Here is a 26,725-nt window from a genome sequence, read left to right as displayed (position 1 = left end):
TTTTTTATAAATACGACCATTTAAGTTTTTAAAAACAAGATGCATAAACAATGCTTGTGGAGTTAAAACACATAATTAAACACAGTAGCATAAAACTCAGAAGTAAACAGGTTAAAGAGTCCTAAGTTTCTTACAATGTCCAGGAAGAGAGTGAAGGAATCAGTTAATACTATACTTATTTTTTTCCCTGGGGGGAGGTAATTTGGTTTACTCATTTATTTATATTTCTGATGGAGGTGCTGGGGATTGAACCCAGGACCTCGTGCATGCTAGGCATGCATTCTACCACTGAGCTGTACCCTCCCCACTTAATATTGTACTTTGAAGTCAAGGATACATACTGTAATTTTTAAGAAAACCACTAAAAGTTCAGAAAGAATCTATAGCTTCCATTAGGGGTTGAATTGTGTCCGCCCAAAAATGTTGAAATCCTAACCCCTAGTACCTATCAGCGTGTTCTTACTTAGAAGTAGGGTCTTTGCAGATGATCAAGTTAAGATGAGGTCATTATTGTGGGTCCTCATTGAATATGACTGTGTCCTTGTAAAAAGGGGAAATGTGGACACACAGACAGACATGCACAGAGGGAAGAAGATATGAAGACAGGGAGGATGTCATGTGAAAATAGAGGATCCAAGTGATGTATTTACAAGCCAAGGAGAGTCAAAGATTGCCAGCAAACCACGTGAAGCCAGCAGGAGGCGGGAAGGATTCCCCTACAGGTTTCAGAGGGAGCACAGCCCTGCCAACACCTGGATTCCAGGCTTCTAGCCTCCAGAACTGTAAGAGAACAAATTTCTGTGGTGTTAAGCCACCTGGTTTGTGGTACTTTGTTACAGCAGCCCAAGGAAACAGTACAACTTCAAACTAATTGAGTGAGGAAAATGGGGTAATAAAAAATAATAGGTCTATTCTGCAACTTCACTTCAAATGGTTCAGCAAAACCATATTATGTATGTAATAGACTATAGTAAAATGAGTTGACTCTAGGACAAAAAGCATTGACTCCAGGTGGAGAGACCGTAGGTGTTCGTTGTACTATTTTTTTCAAACTTTTGTACGTTTGAACATTTTTATACTAAAAGTGTGGAGACAAATTTTAAAAATTCAATCCGAAAGGAGAAATGAGAAAAAAAAGAGAAGGCGAAGCAATAGAAAGCACTTAAGATGGGAGACTGAAACTCACATAGCTCTAGTTACAATATTAATAAGTGGACTAATTATATCGTGAAGTTGTTGCTTAAAAAAAAAAGTGGACTGTTTCAGTTAAAATACAAAGACTGTCAGACTCAAAACAAAAAGATATAGGAAGCTGACAAAACATTACTATGGATTCTTTTTTGAATTTCACAAATGTCTTATATGTACTCTTTTTGTCCAGATTCTCAGATTCTTTTTTTTTCCCCAATTTTCCTGGCTTATTTTGATCAATGTAGTATTTTTGAGATTTACCTATGTGGTAGCATCTGGAAGTAGTTCTTTCCTTTTATTGCTAAATATTATTCTTTTATGTAACTATACCGTAGTTTCTTCATCCATTCTCCTACTGACGATAATGGGTTGCTTCTAGTGTTTATGAAGAAGAAAGCTCTTAAGAACATTCTAATACAAGTATATTTGTGGACAAATACTCATTACCCTTGGATATACAACTAGGAATAGAATTGCGAGATTATAGGGTAGATGCATGCTTATTTTTATAAAACACTGCCAAACAAGTTTACAAAGTGGCTGTGCCATTTTACACACCCACCAGAAATGCGAGAGTTGCAGTTGCTCTACACCCTCACCAACACTTGGTATTGTCAGTCTCTTTAATTTTAGCCATTCTATTCAGTGTGTAGTGGTAACTTACTGTGATTTTAATTTGCATTTTCCTGATAAGTAATTTTGAGCACTTTTTTTTTGTGAGCGTATTGGCCATTTGGATGTCCTTATGTGAAGTTACTATTCAAATATTTTGATCATTTTCACTGAATTATTTATCCTGGTCTTATTCATAATATTGAATATACATACTCACATAGAACTTACATTCTGAAAGTTTATATTATATTCTGTACATATATATTCAGAATCCAAGTCCTCCTTTAGATACATGCATAACATTGTCTCCCAGTGTGGGGCTAGTAAAGTTGATTGATTTTTTAAATATTTTTCAGTTTTATTGAGGTATAATTTACATACAAGAAACCGCACCCATTTAAAGTATACAATTCTGTGAATGTTCAGATATATACTGCTGATAAACCACTTCCACAATCAAAATCCAGAACATTCCCGTCACCCCCCCCAAAAGATTCCTTGTACCCCCTGTGCAATCAATCTCCCTCTCCCCCCCTGAGCCCCAAGCAACCAGTGATCTGCTTTCTGTCACTGTAGATTAGTTTGCATTAGTTTTGCCTTTTTTGAAATTTTACATCAATGGAATCACACAGTCTGTGATTTCTGTGTCTAGTGCATAATCACCCGATTGTTTCTCCTTAGATCTATTAACATGGAGAATTATGCTGATGGATTTTTTCCTAATATCAAGTCATACTTAGATTCCCAGAACACGTCACATCATATTATTTTTTAATGGGTCATTAATTGTGTTTGACATTTTATTTCACTTTATTTGGGATTTTTGTGTGTGTATTCATAAATAAGATTGATTTGCAGGGTTTTTGGTGTGTTACCAGGTTTAGGTATTTTCACTCTTGCTTCATAAAAATTTTTTTGGAAGATTTCCTGTTTTATTTACTTATTTAATTATGCTCTGAACAATTTAAATAGCATTAGGATTATCTGTCTTGAGAATGTGTAGACATCCCCTGCAAAATCGTACTGACCTTGATGCTGCTTTGTGGAAATTTCTTTCATAAATTTCTCTATTTATTGTATGGAAATTGGTGTGCTTAAACTTTCTATCTCTAATGGCATCAATTTTTGTAAATTTTATGTTTTAGAAGTTGGTCATGTTATCTAAGTGCTCATATTTATTTGCACAGTTCTCTAAAGCAGTCTCACTGGTAAGTTTTTCTCCTCTGGGTAATAATTTCTCCCTCTAATTTCATAATTTCTCTCCTCTCTCTCTCTTTCTCCCCTCCCCCCATTTCCCTCCTTTCTTCTTCTTTCTCTTCTTCCTTTTTGCATTTTTTCATTCTCCCTTTTTCTCTTAAGTTAGCTAGTAGTTTGCCTATTTGGTGGATTTTTTCCTAAGTACCAGCGGGGGTATGTATTCATTAGTGCTAAGCGTGTTGGTGATAAACCTGCCTGCTGTTGTATCACAATTACCAAGCCTCTCACTCACTGGGGACAGCAGTGGTGGCTGTCCTCTCAGGCAGGGTTGACGGCAGGGAACACTGCTTCGGAACTGAGCTCCCTAGTATCGATGTGATAATGGATTTCAGAACGGCAGGGACCAGGTGGCAGCACTTTACCACGAGAGTTGGTAGTATTTTGTGTCTCCCAATTATGCTGTAAGCACAAGTTATGAGTATTTTTATTTCCTTCTTTCTCCTTTTTGTTAAACTGCATGATTTCTGGAGGATTCATAGAGAGATTTGGACTCAGGCAGCTGCTGATAGCCCATGCAGACTGCAAATGTTACTTGTAATAGTAAAATGTTGACAGTGTTTACAGAAGGCACTGTGGGTAACCTATCTGTGTCTCTCATTCTTCCCACTTCAGTGAACTTGACCCCACTTCCGACTGCCAATATCTGTACTTCTTTGCCTGAGGACTTTCTTTTGCTGCTTGACTACAGTTTTCCACTCACATGGCAGTTGGAAATGCTAGGGAACTCATGCTCTCTACCCCAGAGCAGCTCTAACCAGTGACTGGTGGGTCTTTGGGTATGAATCCCCCAGCTCCCGCACATCTTGGGTGAGATAACTCCCCAAGGTGTGTAGTTTACACTAGCTCCCAGAGTCTCTCCAGCAGGATTAAGCCCAGAATTAAGCCTGATAACACACCCCTTTATTGGCCACCCTCCCTTCCTTGTCTCACTTCCCCGCATCCCTACCAGTGTTCTCCTTCACCTCCCAAATAAACTCCTTGACCTCAGATTCTTGTCTAGGGTCTGCTTCTGGGGAAACCTAAACTAAGTTAGAATTCCTTTGAGATTGAGAGTAAGTTAAAAATGCCTGCTATTCTATTTCTATTCAACACTGTACTGTAGGTCCTGAATTGGAGTGGGCAACTCCGAGTGTATGGTGAATAGAAGACATGAAAGCTGGGGGTGGAGAGAGGGAGGTGATTCCTTAGGAGAAAGTGTCTCACACTTCCTGGAAGCAGTTTCATGGTTGCAGGGCTCAGAAGGGAGGTTGGCTTTGAGTTCGAATTACTACTATTAATCACCATAGGTTTTAATGTGCAAGTCATGCCTTAGTGTTTGCAAAGCACTCTTTACATCTTCAGCCTCATTTGATTCTCATAACAGCATCATTATTAAATTCCCACTTGATCACGTAATACATGCCAAGCACTGTGCTAAGAAACTTACATGCATTAGCTCCTGTCATTCTCTCAACAACTCTATGAAGTTAGTCATTTCATAGATGAGAAAACTGAAGCTTGGCAAGTTTAATTAAATTTCCCTGGGCCACAGAGCTAGTAAGAACAGGGACTCAAATACTGAGCTGGGCAGAAGGCAAACTCCTGCACCCTAGCCAGACTCTGGATTCCTCCAGCACCTTGTGGTCACTGTGCACTTTAGGGAAAGTGGAAATTCAAATCACACTCTGGTTTCTGGGGTGGGTCTGTCAGACTGGCCTGAGTATTAGCTCATTCCATCCTTTCACCATGATGTCACTAGAGATGTGAAGACTCAGAAGTTGGAGCACACGCCCAGCCTCCATGGCCCAGAGACCTGCTCAAGGGATGGGCAGGCGGCCTTTCCCACCGAAACCACCAGGCCAAGGTGTGTGAGGCCTGTGCCCTGTCCACACTGCACATGTCTGGTAGACAGAGCAATTGGGAAGGAAATGAGTTTTAGGGCTGTAGGTAGGAGCTGTCAGAAGTCCTATGAATAGAATGAAGACAGGGCCTGTCTGATTTCAGCCAGAAGCAACCCCATGATCCATTAGTGATGTCTGCAAAGGGAGGGGACTGGGAAGCACACCTTCTATTTGCGATCCCCAACTTAATCTTTGTCTTCTAGGGGCAAGCTCCAAGAGAAATTGCCACTGTTTTTCCCTAGGGTGAGGGTCCTTCATGGATTTTGGCCCTCTTCTCTTCTTCCCTGGGCCCTTTCACCATTTTCTCTTCACCCTTGACTCCTGGCTTCCCTCCCCTCAGAGCCCAGTGACCAAGGTGAACAGGGAGCAACGCTTGAACTCTGAAGTGGTTTCAGAGGCCCTGAGCCGAGAGGCGACCAGCCCCAGCAAGGCCTTGCTGTGTGTGTTTCGGTGAGGGGGGCTGGCCTTGACCAGGAAGGCTGAGCCAGCCAAGAGTCTGTTTAAAGACGGAGGCAAGGTGAAGGAAGGGACAGGTGTTGGCTGATAAGGCATGACAGGACTCCACTGAGCCTGATGGAGAACCTTCAGGAAGAGAGGGCCTGGAGGATAGGAAAGAACAGCGCTTTCAGTGCAGACAAAGCCAGCCCAATCCTGGCTCTGCCGCTGCCCAGCTGTGACCTTGGACACATTATCCAAGCTCTTCAAGTCCCTTCTTCCACAGCTGTGAAATGCGGATGGTAGTCATGGTGACCCTCAGGGATTGATGTAAGGATTAAAGACAACTCTATGAAAAATGCCTTGGCTGCCAGTGGTTGCTGGATTCTAAGGGAGATTCTTCCTTTTGCCCACTGGAGGGCGCCCCCACAAACAACTTTACACAGATTTCAGAAATGTGAGATACAGCAGCTGCGGGTCTCCAGTGGCCTGGTGTTCTGTAAGATCAAGCACAGGCACAGAGCTCGAAGGACCTGCAGAAATCTACTTCAGAACTTGTCTAACTTAAAAAATATATACACAAGCCCTGTTTTTCTAAGAAAATCTTGAGCCTGACATGACCCTAATCCTCCCCTCACCCACCCATCCGTATGTATTATACATATGTACATAAAGATTTTGTCCTAAAATGAAGTGGGAGAGGAGTAGCCAGAGCCCCTTACATTCAGCCTCCCCCTTGCTCTTCTCTTGGTGTCGAGGAATTCACCTGAGTAAAGCTTTCAGGCATCTCCTTGGGACCCTTAAGTTCTTTGGCGCCAGGAGAGAAAAGCTCCCATCTAATAGGTATCTACCCATCTTTACAGATGAGAAACTGAATGGGCAGGAGTGGAGCAGGACTAGACCAGGTGTACTGACTCCCAGCCGTCCCTCTGCACTGCCCACACCCTTCCTCCCAGGAACCCCGGTAGAAGTTGGGCTGCTTCATACCTCAGACTTTTTTATACAAGGATTGCCTCAGGAAGTGACTACTTGAACTTTAACCTAAAGAACACAAGGAAACAGCCAGGGGGAGAGCTGGAGGAAGAGTCCGGAAGGCGGGGAGAAGCAAATACAGTCGCCCTTAGGTGTGATGGTAGAACTTTCAGGGCAATGGACAGTATGGCCTGCAGCAGGAGAGGAGCTTGGAGATGAGGCCCAGGACTACTCGAGGTTTTTTTTTTAAACATTTTTTTTATTGAGTTATAGTCATTGTACAATGCTGTGTCAAAGTCCAGTGTAGAGCACAATTTTTCAGTTATACATGAACATACATATATTCATTGTCACATTTTTTTTTCGCTGTGAGCTCAAGGTTTATAATCTACAGACAGCCTCTGGGTTTGATTCAAAGTGCAGTGGGAAATCATCAGGGGATTTTAAAGGAAAGAACAGGAAAATATGATAAATATTTTCCAAAGTTACACTGATGCTGATGGAAAAATAGATTATGAAATGGACAAGAAGAGAAGCAAGTAGACCTTTTGGGGGCTACTGAGTTATCCAGACGGGATCTGTTGGTACCTCAGACTAAGATCGGGGCAGCGTTGCTGAGAAGCTCCACCTGGGCTCTGTCTGGAGGCAGCCTGCTCCTCAGAGGCACTCCAGCCCTTCACCCCTTTCAGAGACACTAGTCCCATCCCTGTCACCATGGCAGCAGAGCTTCCTTAGCTCGTATTGGTTGCTGGACCACATTATCGGTCCTGTGACTGACCCTGTGATGAGGACTGGTTACCATGGTTCTATCAAGTATGTAAACAAGGAGCTGCCAGTCTCCTCCAGGCTCAGGGGACGAACCAGCCCTGTGTCTAACAGAAAATCTGTGGTAGGAGATGAGACTAGAGACGGGGGCCAGGGGAGGGCCTGCAGTCCGACAGTTCCTGAGCCACTAGTCTCAGGGCCTATTCAGATCAAGACTGCTATTGAGATTCCTTCTGAATTTGGTTGAGGTGGGGTGGGTGAGGGAGTAGCAATACCTACCTCATTGCATTCACTGAAAATTGCTAGTTTCTTCCCATTTTAGGATGTTCTTGAGCTGTTCCCTACTCTGAGTCACAACCTTGCAGCTGATTAAGGCCTCAGGGGAAGCCTCCCATCCTCCACACCTTCCCTGGTGCTTTCCAGAAGGGCAATTTCAGGCTGATCCAAATATGGGTTATTAAAGCCAATTTCCAAGCAAACTCTTTCTACAGACTTGTCTAGAAGTAGGATGGGTGGGGTTTGGACCTGACCAGAGTCTCAGAGGTGAGAGAAGTGGGATCCGAACACAGGGGAGCTTGGGGTATGGAGGACAGAGAGCACAGCCCCTGGTTGCCCTGCAGGCCTGGTTTCAGATCCCTTCCTCCTCCCACAGACCATTTCTAAGGCAGGTTAAAGGCAAGGTGGAATTGCAGCCAGAGCAGCAGCCATCCCCACTCACAGCCTTCAGATGTGTCTCCTTGGTCTTCCTTCCATTTGTGGAAGGAAAATGTTCCCTCCAGAGCCCAAGTCTGAAAGGCCTGGTATGTTGCTCTGCCTTCTGAGGTTCACGGTACCCTCTGAGCATTGGGGTCCCCTACAGAGCAGTCATGCCAGTCCTGGCCCCAAGAAACCACACAGAGAATAATGCAGCTAAAGGCTATGCACATTTAACAGGTTGATATCTGTGGCCAGTTTGCCCTGGGAGGCAGGAAATTAGTCACCATTGCTCAACACAGCCGAACTCCAGCTGTCGCGTGTCCCAGGATTTACATTTCTCAAAGCACCTTCACACTCAGTTCATTTGATCCTTGCGAATAGGAGCACATGGAAAAGTATCAAGACCACTGTCTTAACCTGTTTGGGCTGCTATAACAAAATACCATAAACGTGGTGGCTTGTAAACAACGGAAATTAATTTCTCATAATTCTAGAGGCTGGGAAGACCAAGATTAAAGCCCTGGCAGATTAGGCGTCTGGTGAGGGCCCGCTTCTTGGCCCAGAGATGGCACCATCTTGCTGTAACTTCACGTGGTGGAAGGGTGAGAGATCTCTCTGGGGCGCCTTTTATAAGGGCACTAATTTCATTCATGGGGGCTTCATCCTCATGACCTAATCACTCCCAAAGTCCCCACCTCCAAATACTATCACCTTGGGGGGTAGGATTTCAACATATAAATTTTGGGGGGATATAAACATTCAGACCATAGCATCCACCCACTTATAGAGCCCAGAGAAATTAAGAGACACTCCTCTGGTAATACAGACTTCATCATGCTGCCAGTACATGTCCTCTTCCCCATAACCTTGCATCTAAGGACATAGCTAAATATAATACTCATCATATTTACTATCTCTAGTTCTTATTAGTGAGGTTGACCCCTACCACCCATCTTACTTTTTCCCATCATGTGTTTACTTTGCCTGGCCACTGGGATACATGGTTCCTGCCTCAAGGCAATTGAAGACTAGCCAGGGAAGTAAATCATAGATATAACACATTTATGCAATAGATACTTACTGAACACATGTGTAATTGACCCCATAGGAGCCCTGCTTTGTGTCTCCTACCCAGTCTCTGAGCTTATAAGCAGCTGGACAGTGTCTGCATGTGCTGACATCTTCCCACCTCAAGCCATGGGACTTCTCATCCAGTGGATTCTCTGGAATGCCTGGAAACTTGCCTACTTATGCTCAAGACAGTCTTGAATTATCTGGGATTTAACACCCTCAGAGGCAGCCCTCAAACAGGTAAGGTCTTAGTTTAGTAGTAAATGTCCCAGCATATCCTGTTCTTGTTGGAGTCAATCTGAGACAATTTCTACAGACGCTCAGGTGTCTCCAGCAGGGTATACTCCCAGTTTCTTACTGTGAAGGATAACTTTCTATGTCAGTTTGTCTGGGTTAAGGGATGCCCACATAGCTGGTAGAGCATAATTTCTGAGTGTATCTGTGATGATGTCTCTGGAAGAGATTAACATTTGAAACAGCAGATTGAGTAAAGAAGATCACCAATGCAGATGGGGCATTATTCAATCCGTAGAGGGCCTGAATAGAATAAAAAAGTGGAAGAAAGGCAATTTGCTCTCTCTGCTTCAGCTGAGATAGCCATCTTTCCCTGCCTCTGGACATCAGTACCTCTGGTTCTTGGGCCTTTGGACCCAGACTGAATTACACCACCAGCTCTCCTGGTTCTGTGTTTGCAGGTGGCAGAATACGGGACTTCTCAACCTCCACAATTGTGTGCTTGCCCTTTCCTTCCTTATTTTGGATTATTGAAACAGTTTTAAGTGTTCTAGTTTAATGTATCAATTGTGGTTTTTACTATCTTTCTATAGTTTTTTAAGTGGTTGCTCTGAGGATCAGAGTATACATAAGTTTTCACAGTCTACTTATAATCACTGTTTCACCATTTCAAGTGGAATGGTAGACATCTCACCAGCATATAGTTCCCATTACTCTCCCACAATTCTGTTGTCGTTGTCAGTCAGAATCAGTTACATCTTTATACACTGAAGCCTTTATCAGACAATGTTATAATTTTTGCTTCCAACCATCATACATGTTTTAAATGATTCTAGAGGAAACAAATAGTATACAATACTCACCCAGATATTTCCCATTTCTATTGTTCCTCCTTCATCCTGACATTTCAAGTTTCCTTCAGATACTGTTTCCCTTTATCCGAAGAACTTCCTTCAGCAATTCTTGTAGAGCAGGTTTGCTGGCAATTAATTTTTCTTCATCTTAATTTCACTTTCATTCCTGAAGTGTATTTTACTGGATATAAAATCCTGGGTTAACAGCTCCTTCCTTCACCGCTCAAAATATGTTATTACACTTCCTTCTGGGCCCCATGGTTTATAATGAAAAATCCGCTGTCATTTGGATTATACTTCTCCTTTAAGTGATGTGCTATTTTTCCTCTCTGGATTTTTTCAAGATTTTTTTCTTTGTTTTTAGTTTTTAGATGTCTGACTATGATGTATCAGGACATGGATTTTTTTCAGGTTTATCCTGTTTGGCATTCACTGAACTTATTGACTCTATAAATTCATGATTTTGACAAATTTGGGAAGTTTTCAGCCATGATTTCTTCAAGGTTTTTTTTTTTTTTAATATACTACCTTTTTCCTCCTCTCCTTCAGGGACTCCAGCAACATGAATGTTAGACTTTGTGTATTCTCCCACAGGTCTATGATGCTCTGCTAGCTTTTCCCCCCCAATATTTTGTCTCTGTTGTTCTGATTGTATCATGTCTATTGATCCATCTTTAAGTTAACTAACACTTTCCTTTGTCATTCTTATTCTGTTGTTGAACTTATCTAGTGAATTTTTATTTTTGTTATTGTATTTTCCATTTCTAAATAGCACATTAGAAGAACAAACAGAACAGCTAGTAGGAGGAAATGTGATTGGAGAAGTAAGCTCAAACAACAAGTTTATACTGTATAGCACAGGGAACCATATTCAATATCTTGTAGTAACTTATGGTGAAAAAGAATATGAAAATGAATATATGTATGTTCCTATATGACTGAAGTATTGTGCTGTACACCAGATATTGAGACAACATTGTAAACTGACTATACTTCAATAAAAAATATATTTAAAAAAAAGTAATCCCAGAACTGACCACATAGAGTCTTGCAGGTAATAGTAAAGAGTCTAGATCTTACACAAAGGACAGAAGAAGATCATTAGGGCTTTTAAGGAAATGAGTAGAATAATGATGCAAAAATTTTAAAGACCAGCTTAGTACTGATGGAGAATGTATTGATAGAGGGCAAGAGTGGAACAGACAGATCTGTTAGGAAGTATTATTCTGGTCCAGGGAATACTGCAGTAGTTTGAACTGGGCAACCACACAGAGCCGAGCACCTCCAGCTGGCCATGGACTTTACCCAGAGGAGCCTGAGCCTCAAGGGGAATGCTCTCCAAGGAAACAGCTTCTGACTTCTGTCACCATGGCAACTGTGCTTCATTTGCCCAGAATGGTTGCTAGGGTGACACATCAGCACTGAGTGACTGATCACCACAATAAGAACTGGTTACCATGGCATAAAGTCTGCAGACAAGAAGCTGCCATTCTTCTTCAGGTTAGGGTTCTTGACTAGCTATAAATCTAAGAGAAAATCAGGAGCTGGAGAGAAGATCAGGGCCAGAGAGCCAAGGGGAGGCCAGCTGTGGGGCAGTTGCTGAGTCATTGTGCCTCAGGACTTGCCCAAATCAAAACTGCTATTAGAGGGGAAAGGGGAGTTTACATTGTAGAGGGGGAGTACTCCAGCACATATACACACAAATTACAAATTCCACATTTCCTTCCATTTTAGGGCTTCTTTGAACTGTTTCCTTCTCCAAGCAAAACTTTGTAGCTGATTGAAGCATCGCTATCCTCCACCCACTGCACTGCCATTTAGAGGGGCAGGTCTAAGACAAATTGCTTCTGAATTTTTAAAGTGGGTTTTGGTCAAAATCCTTCTTGTGGGCTTGTCTGATGGCAGAAAATGTGGGCTCTAATAATTAAAACACAAAAAAGTAATGCTTAGAGGGAAAATATAGATTTAATTGCGTTTATTGTAAAGAAAAAAATTAAGTCAGTGATCTAAGCTACTAACTCAAGAAGCTAGAAAAAGATAAGCGAAACTCAAAGAAAATAGAAGGAGATAATAGTAAAGAATGGACATCAAAAAAATGGGTAAACAATGGAGAAAAACCAATACAACCAAAAGACAGTTCTTTAAAAAGATCAATAGCATTTGTAAATCGCTAGCTACGCTGATGAAGAAAAAGAGAGGAAAAATATGAAGTATCAAAATCACGGATTTAAAAAGTGAAATCACTTCAAATTTCTACAGCCATTAAAATGATAACAGAGAAATATTATGAATATCTTTACGTTAACAAATGTGATAACTTAAATGTTAGAGACAAATTTCTTGAAAAATTCAAGTTTCCAAAACAGTCATGAAAAGAAATAGGACAACTGAATAGCTAAAGAAATTGAAATTGTAATAAAACTTTCTCACAAAGAAACTCCAGGCCCAAAGTGGTGAGACGTATAGCTCAGTGGTAGAGCCCATGCTTGGCATGCGTGAGGTCTTGGATTCAATCCCCAGTGCCTCCATTAATTGGGGGGGGGGGGGGAAGAATCTCCAGGCCCATACACTCAAACAAGTAATATCAATCATACAGAAACTCTTTCAGAACATAACAAAAGAGGAATGCTTTCTGACTGATTTTATGAGGTCAGAATAATCAAACATTTGGAAGAAAGCATAGGAGAAAAATCTTTGTGAATTTGGGGTGGGCAAACATTTCTAAGAACACAGAAAGCATTAGTGATAAAAAATAAAATCAATAAATTGGACTTCCTCAAAATTAAAATACTTTGCTCTTCAAAAACTCTATTAAGAAAATTAAAATGAAATGCTCAGAATTGGGGAAAATATCCATAAAGCATTAATCTGTTAAAGAAGTTGTAACCAGAAGTACTAGAGAATTATGTCAATTATGGAATAGTAAATATTTTTAAACATTGTGTTCATTTTCAATTGCTGCTGTAACAAATCACCTCAAATCTAGTGGCTTGAACAACAGAAATTTGTTATCTTACAGTTCTGAAAGTCATAAGTCTAAAATCAATATCAAAATGTCAGCAGGGCTGTGCTCCTTCTGGGGGCTTAAAGGGAGAATATATTTCCTTGTCTTTTTCAGCTTTTAGAGGTTGTTTGCATTCCCTGGCTTGAGGCCTCTTTCTCGTACCACTCCAACCTCTTGCTTCCAATATTATAACTCTGACTACTGATTGTGACCCCTCTACTTCTCTTTTCTAAAGACTTTGTGATTATATTGGGCATACCCAGAAAATCCAAGAAACTCCCCATCTGAAGTGAACCACATTCTAAGGTTAATCACACCTGGAAAATCCCTTTTACCATGTAAAGTAACATATTCACAGGTTCTAGAGATTTGAATGTGGACATCTCTGGGAGCCATTATTCAGCCTAAAACAGATATCATAATGCTATTGTGATTATGCAGAAAACTCATTCATTCTAAAAGATGTATATTGAATTTTTTAGGTGTGAAATGTCATGATGTCTGTAAATTACTTTCAAATACTTCAGCAAGAAAAAGAAGCAGTTGTGACAAAATCTTATTAATTGTTAAATCTAAGTAGTAAATATATTAATGTTCATTTGAGTCTTCTCTCTTTTTATATTTGAAAATGTTCATAATAAAATTTTAAGCTTAATAAAAAAAGATTGAAATGTCAGTCTAGAGTTTAGGAAGCCTGTAACTAAATTACAGTGGAAGCAAGGGATCAGTTAGTTAGCTAGTTAGTTATTACAATAGCTCTATTAAAAAGAGTACAGTGGTTTGATCCCAGGCTATGGCAGTGGATGTGGAGAAGTAAATGGATGTGTTTATTCTTAGCAGGTCAAACCCATGATTGCTGAAGGGTTTTAGATGGGTGAGGGCAAAGTTAGCATCAAGATAATAAAAATAGACTAGATTCATTGAGTGCCGGCTACCCAGTTGCTGTTAATTTTTAATCCTCACAGCAAACCTATGAGTTAGGTACAAATCGCACCTGCGTTTCACATGCAATCCATTTCTCCAACCTTGGGACTGGGAGTAGAGGCAGTAGTCCTTGGCATCCGATTTATGTAAAAAAGGAGTGGGTTCCTGGGGATGGGGTGTGGTGGGACGGTTGTGGGGGCGGTAGGGGAAGTAGGGGCTGGATAGGAGTCCGCAGGGGCAGGGCCCGCCAGTGATTGGCCCAGCTGCCAAGGGAGGGTTGTGCAGATCCTGTTTCGCTAGCGGGTGGGAAGCCACAGCCCCGCTCAGTCCCTCAGGCAGCTGTCCCTACCTTCTCTGCGACTTAGGTGGGGAGCCAGCGCGCCAAACCCAGGAGGATGCAGTGCCTGCTGTGGCCTGGGGGCTCCCGGGGGCTCTGGCTGCTCCTCTGTTTCCTGCTTCTGAACAGCCGCCCAGGGGGCTGCAGCGACATTGGTGGCCACGGTCAGGAGGAAACCTGGGGGGTGCGGTCAAGGCTAGAGAGCGATTCTGAGCGAAGTGGGCGGGGAAGGGGGAGCTCAAGGTTTGGAATCTAAGAGGAAAGTAATGTGTTTCGGGGTGAAAATAGATGAATGTAGAGAGCATCTCGCCCAAAGAGGCGCAGGCTTGGAGTGGGGCTCGGCATAGGGGCTCTGGGACTCAGAGGACTCAGGGAAGCCCACTCAGGGGAAGACTGGGGATTTGGGAGGAGGACGGGGAAACATGCATAGGGGGAAGTAAAACTGGCCTGTGAGGCCGCAAGAAAAGCAAGACGAGCCAAGGGGCCAGGGAAAAGATGCCTATGGCTGAGGGGTAGGCAGGGGACTAGAATCTCTAGACTGCAGGGGCAGGGGCAGGGACCGCGGGTTATCGGGGTCCTGGCTCCGAAGAGAAGGCTGGGCCGAGGGATGAGCCAAGGCTCCTTTATAAGCCCCCCAGAGCCTGGTGTCTGCGATCCAATTTCTGCTAAGAAGTGGAAGGCTAGGCCGAGGTAGAAGAGGATGGAGAGAGAAACAGTCCATCCTTTTTCCATCCCCTTCACTCTGAGCCAGCCAGGTAGACCATCGCTGACTCATGTCTGAGCTGCCAGAGACCGACTGCGCAGACTCCGGGTTTCCAGAGCCTGGCGCGTGGGGCAGACGGCGCAAACTCAGAGCCTAACGCCAACTTTCCTCCCCGTATCTGTGGGGTTTAGATGCCAATGCAGAGGACTCCCGAAGAACTGTGGAAGGAGGCCTGATGTCAAGCAACAGGAAGCAAGGCGTGGGGAGCGGGTGGGGGTTGGTAGTAAGGACGATCAAGCCTTGTGGGAATGCCCGGCTCTCTTTACCGCTCAGAGTCGCCCCCATGTCAGGCTTTGGCCATCACTCAGCACCGCGGACAGCGCCAGGAGCCCTGTGGGTCTGACCCAGGGTGTCCAGGTCACTGCTTTTCCTATCCGTTCTGGGAGTGCTGCCTCAGAGAACAATCTCTCCTTCCAGAAGTTCTTTTCCTTCTCAACAGGGTGCTGGAGGTTCTGGTCCTTCCTAAAGCCAGGAAATTGATATTAGGATCCATTTGACTGGGGAGAATTCCCAGTCCATAATGACTTGTGGTAATTCCACTATAGGGAAAACAAACAGACTCCAGTCCTACCCATCTAGCTGGAATAAGGAAAGTGTGTATAGCATTAGGGATTATCTCCATCCCCTGTCCTTCCCTTATGCAGAGTCGGCCAAACTGTGGCTTTCAGGACAAGGATCCAGACACTCAAACCCTATACATACCATACTTTTTTTCCTTTAAGGATTCCAGGCCTCCTCTGTAATCCCCTCCAGGCTTCAAAGACTTCCCTGAATGCAATTTGCCTGTTTTCCATGCCCTGCCTGTTCACCTGATTATCCATTTCATGTGTGTAGCTTTCTGAGTCTCTGCTTATCTTAACCTCCACAGGATGTTCTTTGCCTGTAAGCTTGGTTCTTACTGGAAGTTGGTACCAAAGGTGAATGAGATGCAGGGGCTGAAGAACAGGGAAAGTGGTGATGGGTAGGGAAATATGAAAAGAAGGAGGACTTGAAATGAGGAGGGGGTCTGGTGAGGGGGACAGAGACCAGTGAACCCAGGGATGTTAGTGGGAGGAAGCTGCTTTCCTTCAACTGGGGTTTGTAAGTCTTCTGGCCAGGCTCCTTTCTCACACCACTATTTTGCTCTTAGATGGTCAGAGCCAAGTGGGAGTGGGGCAGCTCTGGTCCCTCCAAGGATTTACTACCCCAGTCTTCCAACACTTGCAAGTTTTCTTCCAGCAGATTGTGCCTCAAGGTGAGTAAAAGGTGAAGAGAGTCTGGGACCTGGTCAGATACAAGGATAGGTAATAATGAGGGGCTTTTTATCTGAGAACAGGTTTTCTTCCCCAGATATCTCTACTTGAAACTTTTCTGTCATGCTTACCTCCTGGAGGACCGGGTGAGACCAGAGTAAGTGTGGAGCTGGAAGGACAGGCTGTTTGCCCTTGAACATCCTGGAAGAGCCCAGTAGAGGCTTCTAGAAGAAGCCCTTGGAAGATGTCAGCATCCAACTCCTTGAGACTAGCCCCAACCACAGGCGCTATCTGAGTTTTTACAGAGACAGGAATCCTTAAATTCTCAGCCAGAACACACACACACACACACACACACACACACACACACACACACACACACACACACTTCAGCTTCTGAGTAGGAAGCAGAGCAGATTATATGACAAATAGAAGGAAGGAATGAAGGGAGTGAGGAGCCTCTTGAAGACAGATGGCCAACCCTTCCTTATAGCAGAGTTGCATGAATGAGAGAAGAGTCAGATAGGAAATGCAGCTTGAGTTCTTTGTACTACTACCACTACGAATGTCTATCATGTTTATAATGCCTTAGAGCAGTGGTTCTCAAAGTGCATCCCTGGACCAGTAGCAGCATCACCAGGAGACTTGTTAGAAATGCTAGTTCTTGAGCGTCATCTCAGACCTCTTGAATCAGAAACTCTAGGAGTGAGGAACAACAATCTGTGTTTTAACAAGCTTTGTGGGAGATTCTGATGCACCCTAAAGTTTGGAAATCACTGTCTTAGTTTTCTCAGCAATTTTTATATCCCTAATCTCATTTAATCCTCACAATAGCATCAAATGAATCAGCAAAAAGAGTATAGTCTTAATCCTAACTGAGCATTTACTACATGCCAGGAACTGTGCTATGCAACTTTTATATGTCATCTCATTTAATTCTCTCCACAAATTGTGATCTTTTATCTACCTGAGGGAGAGGGGGAGTGTTGATCTCACTCTGGTCCCTGGAGTGGGCCAGTTAGAACATCCCCGGTGTTAATTCACCACATCCTTTCACCCTGCAGGTTTGTTCTGGAAGGATGACATGACCCAGAATGTGATGATCCAGAAGATGGGACACATTAGCAAACTCCATCCCCAGGATCCATGTGTGAGGGTTGGGCAGGCAGCCTTTCCCACCAAAACCACTGGGATGAGGTATGTGAGGCCTATGGTCAGTCCATGCTGTCTGGCTGACAGACAGAGCAAGGAGGGAGCTGGCATTAATGCAGGTAAGAGCTGCCAGGAGCACTATGAGAATGATTCAGAGGTCCTGTCTGTGATCTGCAGGAAACAATTCCATGAGCCATTAGTAATGTCTGCAAAGGGAGAGGAGGTGGGTGCTAACAAGCCTAGGTCCCATTTATCATCCCCATGTCTTTTAGGGGCAAGCAAGAGGAGAAACTTCGACTCTTATTCCCCAAGGTGAGACCCATGTGTCTTCTCAAGATGTGAATCCCTGACTTTGGGTCCCGTCTCTTTTCCTCAGGGGCTCTACCACCTTTTTCTGTCTCCTTCTTGATTCCTGGCTTCCTTCTTCACAGAGCCCAATGGCCAAGGTGAACAAAGATCAGTGCTTTACCTCCAGAGTGGTTTCAAAGGCCTTGAAACAAGAGGTGGCCAACCCTGTCAAGGTGAGGGCTCACTTTTTCTTGGGAGGCTAGAATCACCAAAGACTTCTTTAAATGAGGGAGGCAGGTGTGAAGGAGGGAGTGGGTATTGGGATGTGAACAAAAAAGCTGAAGAAAATATCTTTCCCAATTGAATGGTATCCTGATTTTCCTGTCTCTCAGACCACCTTTGGGTGTCCAAATAAGAGGTTGAGAGGCATGATGCAGGTGCTGAGAGCCTCTAAGGGTGAAATGATCTATAGTATCATGAAAAAGAATTGAGTTTAAAATAGGCATACAAAATTGAAGGGTTTTCACAATTAAGTAAAAGGTTCCTCTTTTCTCCATGCACTCTTCTGTATATAGCAAGTGATAGTGAAGTTCCTTTGGATGAATGGAAGAGGTAGCCCAGAGGCCTTTGCATTCAGCACCTCCCCGCCTTGCTCTACTCTGTGGCCTGAGTGAGCATCCCAAGGTTCTGCATTATCTCTTTGGGATGCTTGAACACTTCAGAATTCAACTGAAAACACTCATATAGCCCTCCCATCTATCTTTATAGATAAGACATTGGGGCCCAGGCTGGTCAAGCAGCTTACTCAAGGCTTCATAGCAGGTTCATGGCAGAGCAAAGACTGGACCCAGGTCTCCTGATTCTCAGCCCTTTCCCCTGCAAAGCCTCTGCCCTTCCTCTCAGGGACTGCAGTAGGGGTTGGGCTGTCCCACATACCAGACTCTTCAACATGGACAAGTCTTTTTTTGGACTAAGGCCTAAATTACAAGAAGGTGCCAGCCAGAGGACAATATGAAGGAAGGGCATCCAAGGCAGAGAGCACCATACTGACAAATGCCCTGAGACAAAGATACCATAGTATGTCTGAGGGACAGATGGAAAATTCAGGGGTAGAGATTTAGGTAAGAGAATGTAGGACTGGGGTTGACCACACAAGGACTCATAGATCGTGGTGGAAGGTTTGGATTTTATTCCAAGTGTGGTGGCAAGTCGACTGGGAAATTTTGAGGCAAGGGATATCATAATGTGATATGATTTGAAAAGACCACTCTAGTGATATTGGGGGATGGATTGTGAGAAAAGTAAGAGTGAAAACTAAGAGGCCTATAAGGAGCTGATCATCCTGGTACAAGGGAGACTGAGGTGGCTTGGACTGGAATGGTGGCAGTGGAGTCGGCACCTCCAGCTGGCCGTGCACTCCATCCAGAGGCATCCTGCATCTCTGGGAGCTTCCAGCCCCTTATGCTCTCCTAGGAAACCTGTTCTCACTCCCATAAGATGGCAGCTGGGCTTCCTAAGCCTGGATCGGCTGCTGGGTCTGAGCACGCAGAGCTAAGTAAAGACCACTTTTGAGAGACTTGTTGGTGTGGTGCTTTCAAGAAAACAAAAAAGATACTGCCATTCTTCTCCAGCCTGAGCCCAAGGGAAAATCACAGGATGAGAACCCTATGAATTCCATGTGGGAGCAAGGGGACAAGCACTCAATCGATGGACTGAGTTACTGTGGGCTTACTTAAATCAGGCTGCTACTGAAGCAGTTTGGAAAGTGTAGGTGAGGGAGGGGCCACCTTCCCACATACTGATTCCAATCCTTTGTTTCTTGTTTTAGGGCTTCTTTGAGTCACCCTCTGCTGTAGGCCACAACCTTGTCGCTGACTGAGACCTCGTGCAAGCCTCTTTGCCCCAGTGCCCTCCCCATTGCCCTCCAGGGAGGTAGTTCCAGGATGAATCTCCAACATTAAAGTGACTTTCATGCAAACTCTCTGTGACTTGCCCTGAGGCAGGATGGGCGGGGTTTGGACCTGGCTAGAGTCCTCTAAGTGAGAGAGGCAGGACCTGAACAGGGGGTGGGGTGAGAAGAACAAAGTGCCTTGGTGCTGCTCAAAGGCTGCTTTCTGTCCTGTTTTCCTTCCTGAAGTAGGGAAAGTGAGGGTGGGACCACACCTAGCCTTCTCTGCCCACATCTGGTGATGCTCTATGATCCAGTTGCCCACCCATCCTTCCATGTCAGACTTGCTTGGATGGTGCTGTTCTATGAGGGTCTCCACCTCCAGCATTACAGCCCCTGCCAAGGCTCTCCCATTCTTTGTGCTTCCAAGAATCAACGTAAAAGTGCTGTGATCAAAGTGTACACACATTAAATGTTTTGCTGACTCTTGCTAGTTTGCTCCTGGTAGCTTGAAATTTTTAAAAGGAGTGGGTAATCTGATCACTCGTGATCAACCAAATACCAGAATGTCCTATCCGCAGAGCTTTATACTTCCCAAGACACTCTCATACTCATTGGACATTCACAGGTACATGAAAATGGGCAAATATCTAGATTTTGTTTCTCTAAGAAATTGGGACTTGGCCACACACCTCATCCATTTAAACAACCCAGAGAAATTAAGTGACTAGTTCTTGATGGCAAGATTCTTTGTCATGCTGCTGTTCTTGCCCTCTCTACTTATCAACTATGTCAAAATGCATGAGGCAAAAACTGATAGAACTGACAGGAGAAATAGAAAAATTCACCTTTGTAATTGGAGACTTCAGCACTCCTCTGTCAGTAATTGATAGATCAAGCAGACAGAAGATCAGAAAGGATATAGATGACCTTAACAGAACAATCATTCAATCTGATCTAATTGATGGTTAGAATATACCGTCCAACAACAGCGGAATACAAATTCTTCTCAAGCTCACATGGAACATTCATCAAGATAGACAATCATAAAACACACCCCAACAAATTTAAAAGAAGAGAAATCACACATTCTGTGTGATTCTTCATAGACCATAATGAAGTTAAACTAGAAATCAATAACAGAAAGATAGCTGGAAAAATCCCCAAATATATGGAAAACAACACCTTTCTAAATAACCCATGGGCCAAAGAAGAAATTGCAAGAGAAATTTTAAAATATTTTGAAGTAAACAAAAATGAAAATACAATTTGTGGCATGCAGTGAAAGCAGTGCTTAGAAGGAAATTTATAGCAATGAATGCATACATTAGAAAATAAGAATGACCTAAAATCAATAAACTAAGTTCACACTTTAGGAAACTAGAGAAAGGAGAGCAATTTAAGATTAAAGCAAGCAGAAGAAAATAAACAATAAAAATTAGAGCAGAAATCAATAAAATTGAAAATAGGAAAAGATAGAAATTAATAAAACTCAAAATTGGTTCTTTGAAAAGAAAAAGAATTAATAGAAATTCTACAACTTAAAAATGTGAGAACCAAAAATTTAATTGAATAGGTTTAATAGCAGATTAGAGACAGCTGAAACAGAATTGGTGTACCAGAAGACAGGTCAGAAGAAACTTAGCCCTTCCCTCCAAAAAACACAAAGAGGCAAAGGATGGAAAATAAAGGGAAAAGGGTAAGAAACCAAAAGGATATAGTGAGTAGATTCATCATTTATTGAATTGGCATCCTAGAAAGAAGAGAGAGAATAGGGCATAAGCAGTATTTAAAGAGACTGTAGCCGGAAAATTTCCAAAACTGTTGAAAGATATCAATGAACAGATTCAAGATTACCAAGTCTCAAGCAAAATATTAAAAAAAAAAAAAAAAACTAAAACTAAAACTAACAGAAAAATGACATTTCAGGAAAACAAAGCCAAAGAGAAAAATCTTATAAGCAGTTATGAATGTGTGGAGAAGATTATTTTCAAGGGAGCAACATTTAGCCTCATAGTTAACTCCACAACAGCAACAAAAGAAGCCAGAAGATAGAGAAATAACATTTTAAATGTGTTGAAAGAAAATAACTGTCATTCTAGAATTCTATAACTGGCAAAATTATCCTTCAAAATGAAAGAGTTCCGCATCTGCCTGCGATGTAGGAAGCCCAAAAGATAAACACTCCCATTCTAACAACAAGAAAATAGCTGGTTCAACTGCAGAATCATAACTTTTCTTGAGTGCATCAGAGAGCTGAGGTCACAGAGAGCTGATTTCTTTCAGGGCAGATATAGATAGAAACTTTCAGGTTCCTTATAAGAAATTTGAGCTAGAAATTTAAGCCGAGCTAATAATTTTTTTGTCCTCAAGTCTCCAGAACATGTAGAAGCAACCAACCCACACCACAACACTCCTTATTTCCCTAAAATATTCTACAGCAATAAACTTTTGGTCATCTAAATTCTTGCCTTCTATAGGCACTTGATTATAGGTATCTACAGGCAGTAATGTGAGGAACTATCTTGCCACTGCATGTCATGGACTGCTAGTATCCCCTTTACCACTGGAAACAGTCATTAATGCTTTTAAATCTAATAGATCAGAAAACCAATAACAGAAAACCATCAGAGAACACATCCTTAAGATTCTGTTTCTTTGGAATCACTATCAGTACCAAATTCTTATCAGTCAGGGTTCAATCAGAGAAGCAGATTCACTAGGGATTGTAGCAGCTGTGTTTAAAGTAACTTGACATGAAAGTTACTTTTTTCCCCCTCTCATTTCTTTTCCCTGCTACTTTATATCAGGAGCACTGATATTGACAATGCTTTAGATTTCATATGAGAGTATGTCTGAATTAAGGGATGTGTGCATCACTTGTCATAAGGGTACAAAGTTTTCATTCAAACAAAACACAAGAGTGGAAGCTAGAATTAAGGTAGATGGTCCCCATTTTCCCACCCATATTTATGCTGCATCATTCTTCATCCTGCTCTATGTCTCCAAGTTGATGTCTTTGGATTGCATAAACCAGAGACCTTTGCTCACTGACTTCCAGTTAAATTTAGACAATAGTAGGTATTTGCAAGAGTTTAGAGGCCAAAAAGGGAGAGAGGCCAAGATGAGTATTCCTCTGGCTCCCTCCCTAACAGCTGTGACTTGACAAAGTCTATATTCCTTTACCTGTCCACACCTTTATAAATAGTTACTTTGTTAAACTCTTCTTATTTACTCAGATTGGCCATCTGTTTCAGGCCAAGTTCAAGACAATAGACTGTACACAGATTAATAAAAAGTTAGTAAACTGGAATATAGGTCAAAAGATAAGGTAGAATCATAGAAGGTACCACAAGAAAGTTTAACACAAATTTACTTGGAATCCCAGAAAGAAAGGAGCAAGTAAATGGGACAGAGTCAATATTTAAAGAGATAATGTCTGAGAATGTTTCAAAACTGATGAAAGGCATGAGCCCACGTAGTCAAGAAGCCCTCTGAATATCAAAGAGAATAAATAAAAAGAAATTCTTCCCTAGTCACAGCCTAGTGAAACTGTGGATAAAGGCAAGTTATCTACAAAGGAATAACAATTATACTGACAGATAATCTCTCAAAAAATAAAAAATAAAAAGGAGGGAGAAGGGGATCAGATGAGCAATAACTTAAGTTTGCCCCTAGATTCTACTCTCCACCAATTTTTACCAAGTTTTCTGTCCCAAGAGGCTGACCTGTGTGGACTACTTCAATGAGCTCCCTATTCCTCTGGATTCTGGTTGGTTTAGGACAAAGGTAATACTTAGAAGCAGATCAGAGGGAGGGAATGAGGAGAATGAAGAGAGACTACCTATTTCCCCAGCTTCTTCCCTGTGAGAAGGTACAAGCTGTCTGCTTCCCCTGGCACCCATGTGCAACAGGAAACATGTACAAGAGTATATATGTATATATTTATATACGTGTGTGTGTATATATACGTATACATATACATATATATGTGTGTGTGTGTATATATATACAATCACACCATTCACGATAACCCAAGACTGGGGATAATCTAAAATCCATGTTTATTAGTTTTTCTTTACAGTATTATAACCTATGCATGCATCCTTAGGTTATAAAATCATAAAGAAAAGCAAGGAAACATTGTCAAGTAGAGAATGGATAATGGTTACCTTTGGGAAGAGGTTATGACTGGGGGACACAATAATGCTTCCAGGATGTTAGAAATGTTCAATTTCTGGACCTGGGTTACATGGGTGTTCATTTGGTGATAATTTATTGAGCTATTCATTTTTGTTTTATGTATTTTCTGCTTTTCATATTACACAATTTACAAAGTTTTAAAAAAGGAAATAAATAGGGTGAAGTGATAAAGATGGCAGGGAGAATTGTGGAAGGTGCAGAGAAGACTTTCCTGAGTACGCCTTATTATATAGGTTTGAATTTTGAACAACATTTTACATATTCAAGAAATGAAAGTATATAAAAATAAAAAGCAAATTCTAATATTAAAAATTAACAAACCAAATTATATATTGAATTGGTAAAAATGACTACACAAACAAAAGAATTATTTCAAATGACTTTAGACACAGTATTTTGATGGTATACCCTTAGGGGTACATGGTATATATATGGTATATGGTATAACCCTTAGGGGTTATAAGGACAAAATAAACTATGCAAAGTCTTAAACGTATTCACATTTATTTTATTAGTAGAACAGTATATAGTAGAATAATATTTGAATTATTATTTGTAAATTATTGTATGCATATTGTAGGATTAAACATGTAAGTGGTGTTAATGTTATTAGAAACCAAATTTTTCAGTGTAGTAAAGAGATACAAGTATAAAATTAAGAGTTCAGTAAAAGTTACAGCTAAATTTTAACTGGAAATATCAGCATGAGAGTGTGTGTATCTTAATGTCCTAGCTCTGTGCACTGAAAGGACCTGGAGGCACCATCAATCACCTCTATAGCCATTATCACCCCTAAAACCCTTATTACGGTCTCTAAAAGCAGTTCTTACTAAAAGCTACCAAGTCTCTTTGGAGGAATGGCTGCTTCCATGACTAAGGCAAGGAATAAAAAAGATTAACCTGGTACATATTGAAATGATAGAAAGCAAGGGAGCTTTTGGTAATTAATAGGGTATTTCAAAAAGAAACAAGAGCCAGTTTAAAGGAGCTTTCAGTTACTTCAGGATAATCTGAATATCAAAAGAATAATTACTGTGATTGCCCGATACACATTGAATATATAATAATCATACTTTCATAGCAATGCTCAGAAAGTCATAAAAAATTTAAAAAAAAACTTACTTGCCATTCTTGGAGGTAACTATTACACTGACTCATTAATCTGTAAGTTAATAGTTAAAGAGAAAAAACGAAGAATGTATGCTACCTTTCCAGTTGGAATTGTATTTCAAAGTAACTAAGCCCAGTTGGTGAGAGAGTGCTCTTCTTTATGAAATAATATCAGCTAACAAATGTTAAAGGAATGATAGAATTAGAAAAATCACCATTTTAGTCAAGGATCATCAATGAATGGCGTACTAATATGTGAAAAGTTATTGGGGAACTAGATATTCTCAGAATGCTAAAATATCTTCCATGGATTACATACTTACGGTCACAAGAGGAAAACATCACATTATGATAGACCCCTGGCTGTCTCTGCCTTAAACCAGTGATCAATTTCAGCATCACTAAATAGTGGGATAGCCAGACATCATGCACTTCCTGAAACCATGCAATTGGAGGTATACGGTATCACCTGTAAAATTTTTGCTTTAAATTTTTTTTTACCTGATCCAATCAAGACTTTAAATAAAACTTCCATTTTTTTTTTCAGGAAATACAGGGGATATACAGGATATATACGGTGGAAATACAGGCTATATACAGGGGAAATACAGGGAAACATATCATAAGCAAATAGTCAGACAAATTCAGAAGGTGGAGAGTTGTAAACAAAAACTGACCTGGTCTCTTCTGCAAGAAGATGTCAAAAATGGAGGTGGGAGTTTAGGGGGGGATGAGCACTCTTTAGGCTAATTTAAAGAGAATTAAGAAACATAACTAAATGCAATGGTGATCTTTGATTGACTCCTATTTTGAAAAAAAAAACAGCTGGAAAAGGGGCAGTTTGGGAAAAAATTTGAGATCTCTGAATAGGACTGAACATTAAACGATATTCAGGAATTACTGTAAATTTTGTTAGGTGTCAATGGCATTTTGGTTATGTGAGAAATATCCTTGTCTCTTGGAGATGCATATTGAAATATTTAGAAGGAAAATATAATGTCTATTATTTACTTTTAAATACTAAAAAGATGCAAATATGGCAAAACAATAACTGTTAAGTCTAAATGATGAGTGTATGAGGATTTACTAGGCACTACTATTTTCTTTTTCTTTTCTTTTTTTTTTTTTTTTTTGGATTTTGGAAATTTTTTACTGAAAAGCAAGAGTAAAGTGGTAAGTTTTGAACTTTAGAAATTTCATTCCCGAGTTTATTGGGTGACAAAAATGGAAGCAAAAGGCTAGTTGGTTGATTACTGCAATAGTCATCATGTAAGAGCACAGTGGTTTGCATAGGATAGCGAGTGTGGAGAGAAGTGGACTGATGGGAGATAATATTTTGTAGGTAGAAACCATGAGGTTGTTGATAGACTCGAGGTGGAAGAAGGCGAAGGAAAGGAGAGTCGAGGCTAATCACATAGGCGAGTAAGTATCAACTGTTTAGTATATGCCAATGCAATGGTTGTTCTAAGTGAGCTTCATGAGTTTGACTCCCGTAATCTTCACAACCACCTTGTGAGGTAGGTAGTATTGGCACCTTCATTTTACACATCAGGAAATTTGGGCTCAGAGAGGTTAAGCAACTTGCCCAAAGTTATACACTTGGAAGGTGGCATTGCTGGAACTGTAATCCGAACACACAAACACGTAACCATTGCGGCTCTTTACAGGACATCGATACCATTGAGATGCGAAATAGTACATATTCTATTCATTTTTAAGCTCTTCTCTTAAAATTTTTACTATCCGGCTCATTTCTTTCCTGGCCCCCACCCAACTGTCACCCTTTTCGCCAACCGTGCGCCTGAGTGATGGAGGTAGTAGTCCTTGGGGAGTAGCATACGTCAAGGTAAGGTC

At 41.6% G+C, this 26,725-nt stretch overlaps 1 protein-coding gene across 3 annotated transcripts; it reads left to right on the top strand.

Annotated features, from left to right (window-relative positions):
- The first annotated feature begins 14,098 nt into the window (after window positions 1-14,098).
- On the top strand, window positions 14,099-20,051 carry RESP18 (regulated endocrine specific protein 18). 3 transcript variants are annotated; one of them, XM_006186872.3, is made up of 6 exons: window positions 14,105-14,399; window positions 16,128-16,232; window positions 17,295-17,427; window positions 17,655-17,694; window positions 17,814-17,903; window positions 19,499-20,051. In XM_006186872.3, exons 1-6 carry the CDS (start codon window positions 14,294-14,296, stop codon window positions 19,547-19,549), a joined length of 525 nt encoding a protein of 174 aa, XP_006186934.1. In that variant the 5' UTR covers window positions 14,105-14,293; the 3' UTR covers window positions 19,550-20,051. The 3 variants fall into 3 exon arrangements, with proteins under 3 accessions (XP_032336193.1, XP_032336191.1, XP_006186934.1); XM_032480302.1 differs by lacking the exon at window positions 19,499-20,051 and having other exon boundaries at window positions 14,099-14,399; window positions 17,295-17,501; window positions 17,814-17,839; XM_032480300.1 differs by lacking the exon at window positions 19,499-20,051 and having other exon boundaries at window positions 14,099-14,399; window positions 17,295-17,694; window positions 17,814-17,885.
- The last annotated feature ends 6,674 nt before the right edge of the window (window positions 20,052-26,725 follow it).

This window comes from Camelus ferus, chromosome 5 (assembly GCF_009834535.1).
Source record: "Camelus ferus isolate YT-003-E chromosome 5, BCGSAC_Cfer_1.0, whole genome shotgun sequence".
Lineage (NCBI taxonomy): Eukaryota > Metazoa > Chordata > Mammalia > Artiodactyla > Camelidae > Camelus > Camelus ferus.
Note: the sequence above shows the minus strand (reverse complement) of the source record. Positions and strands in the feature narration are given on the sequence as shown.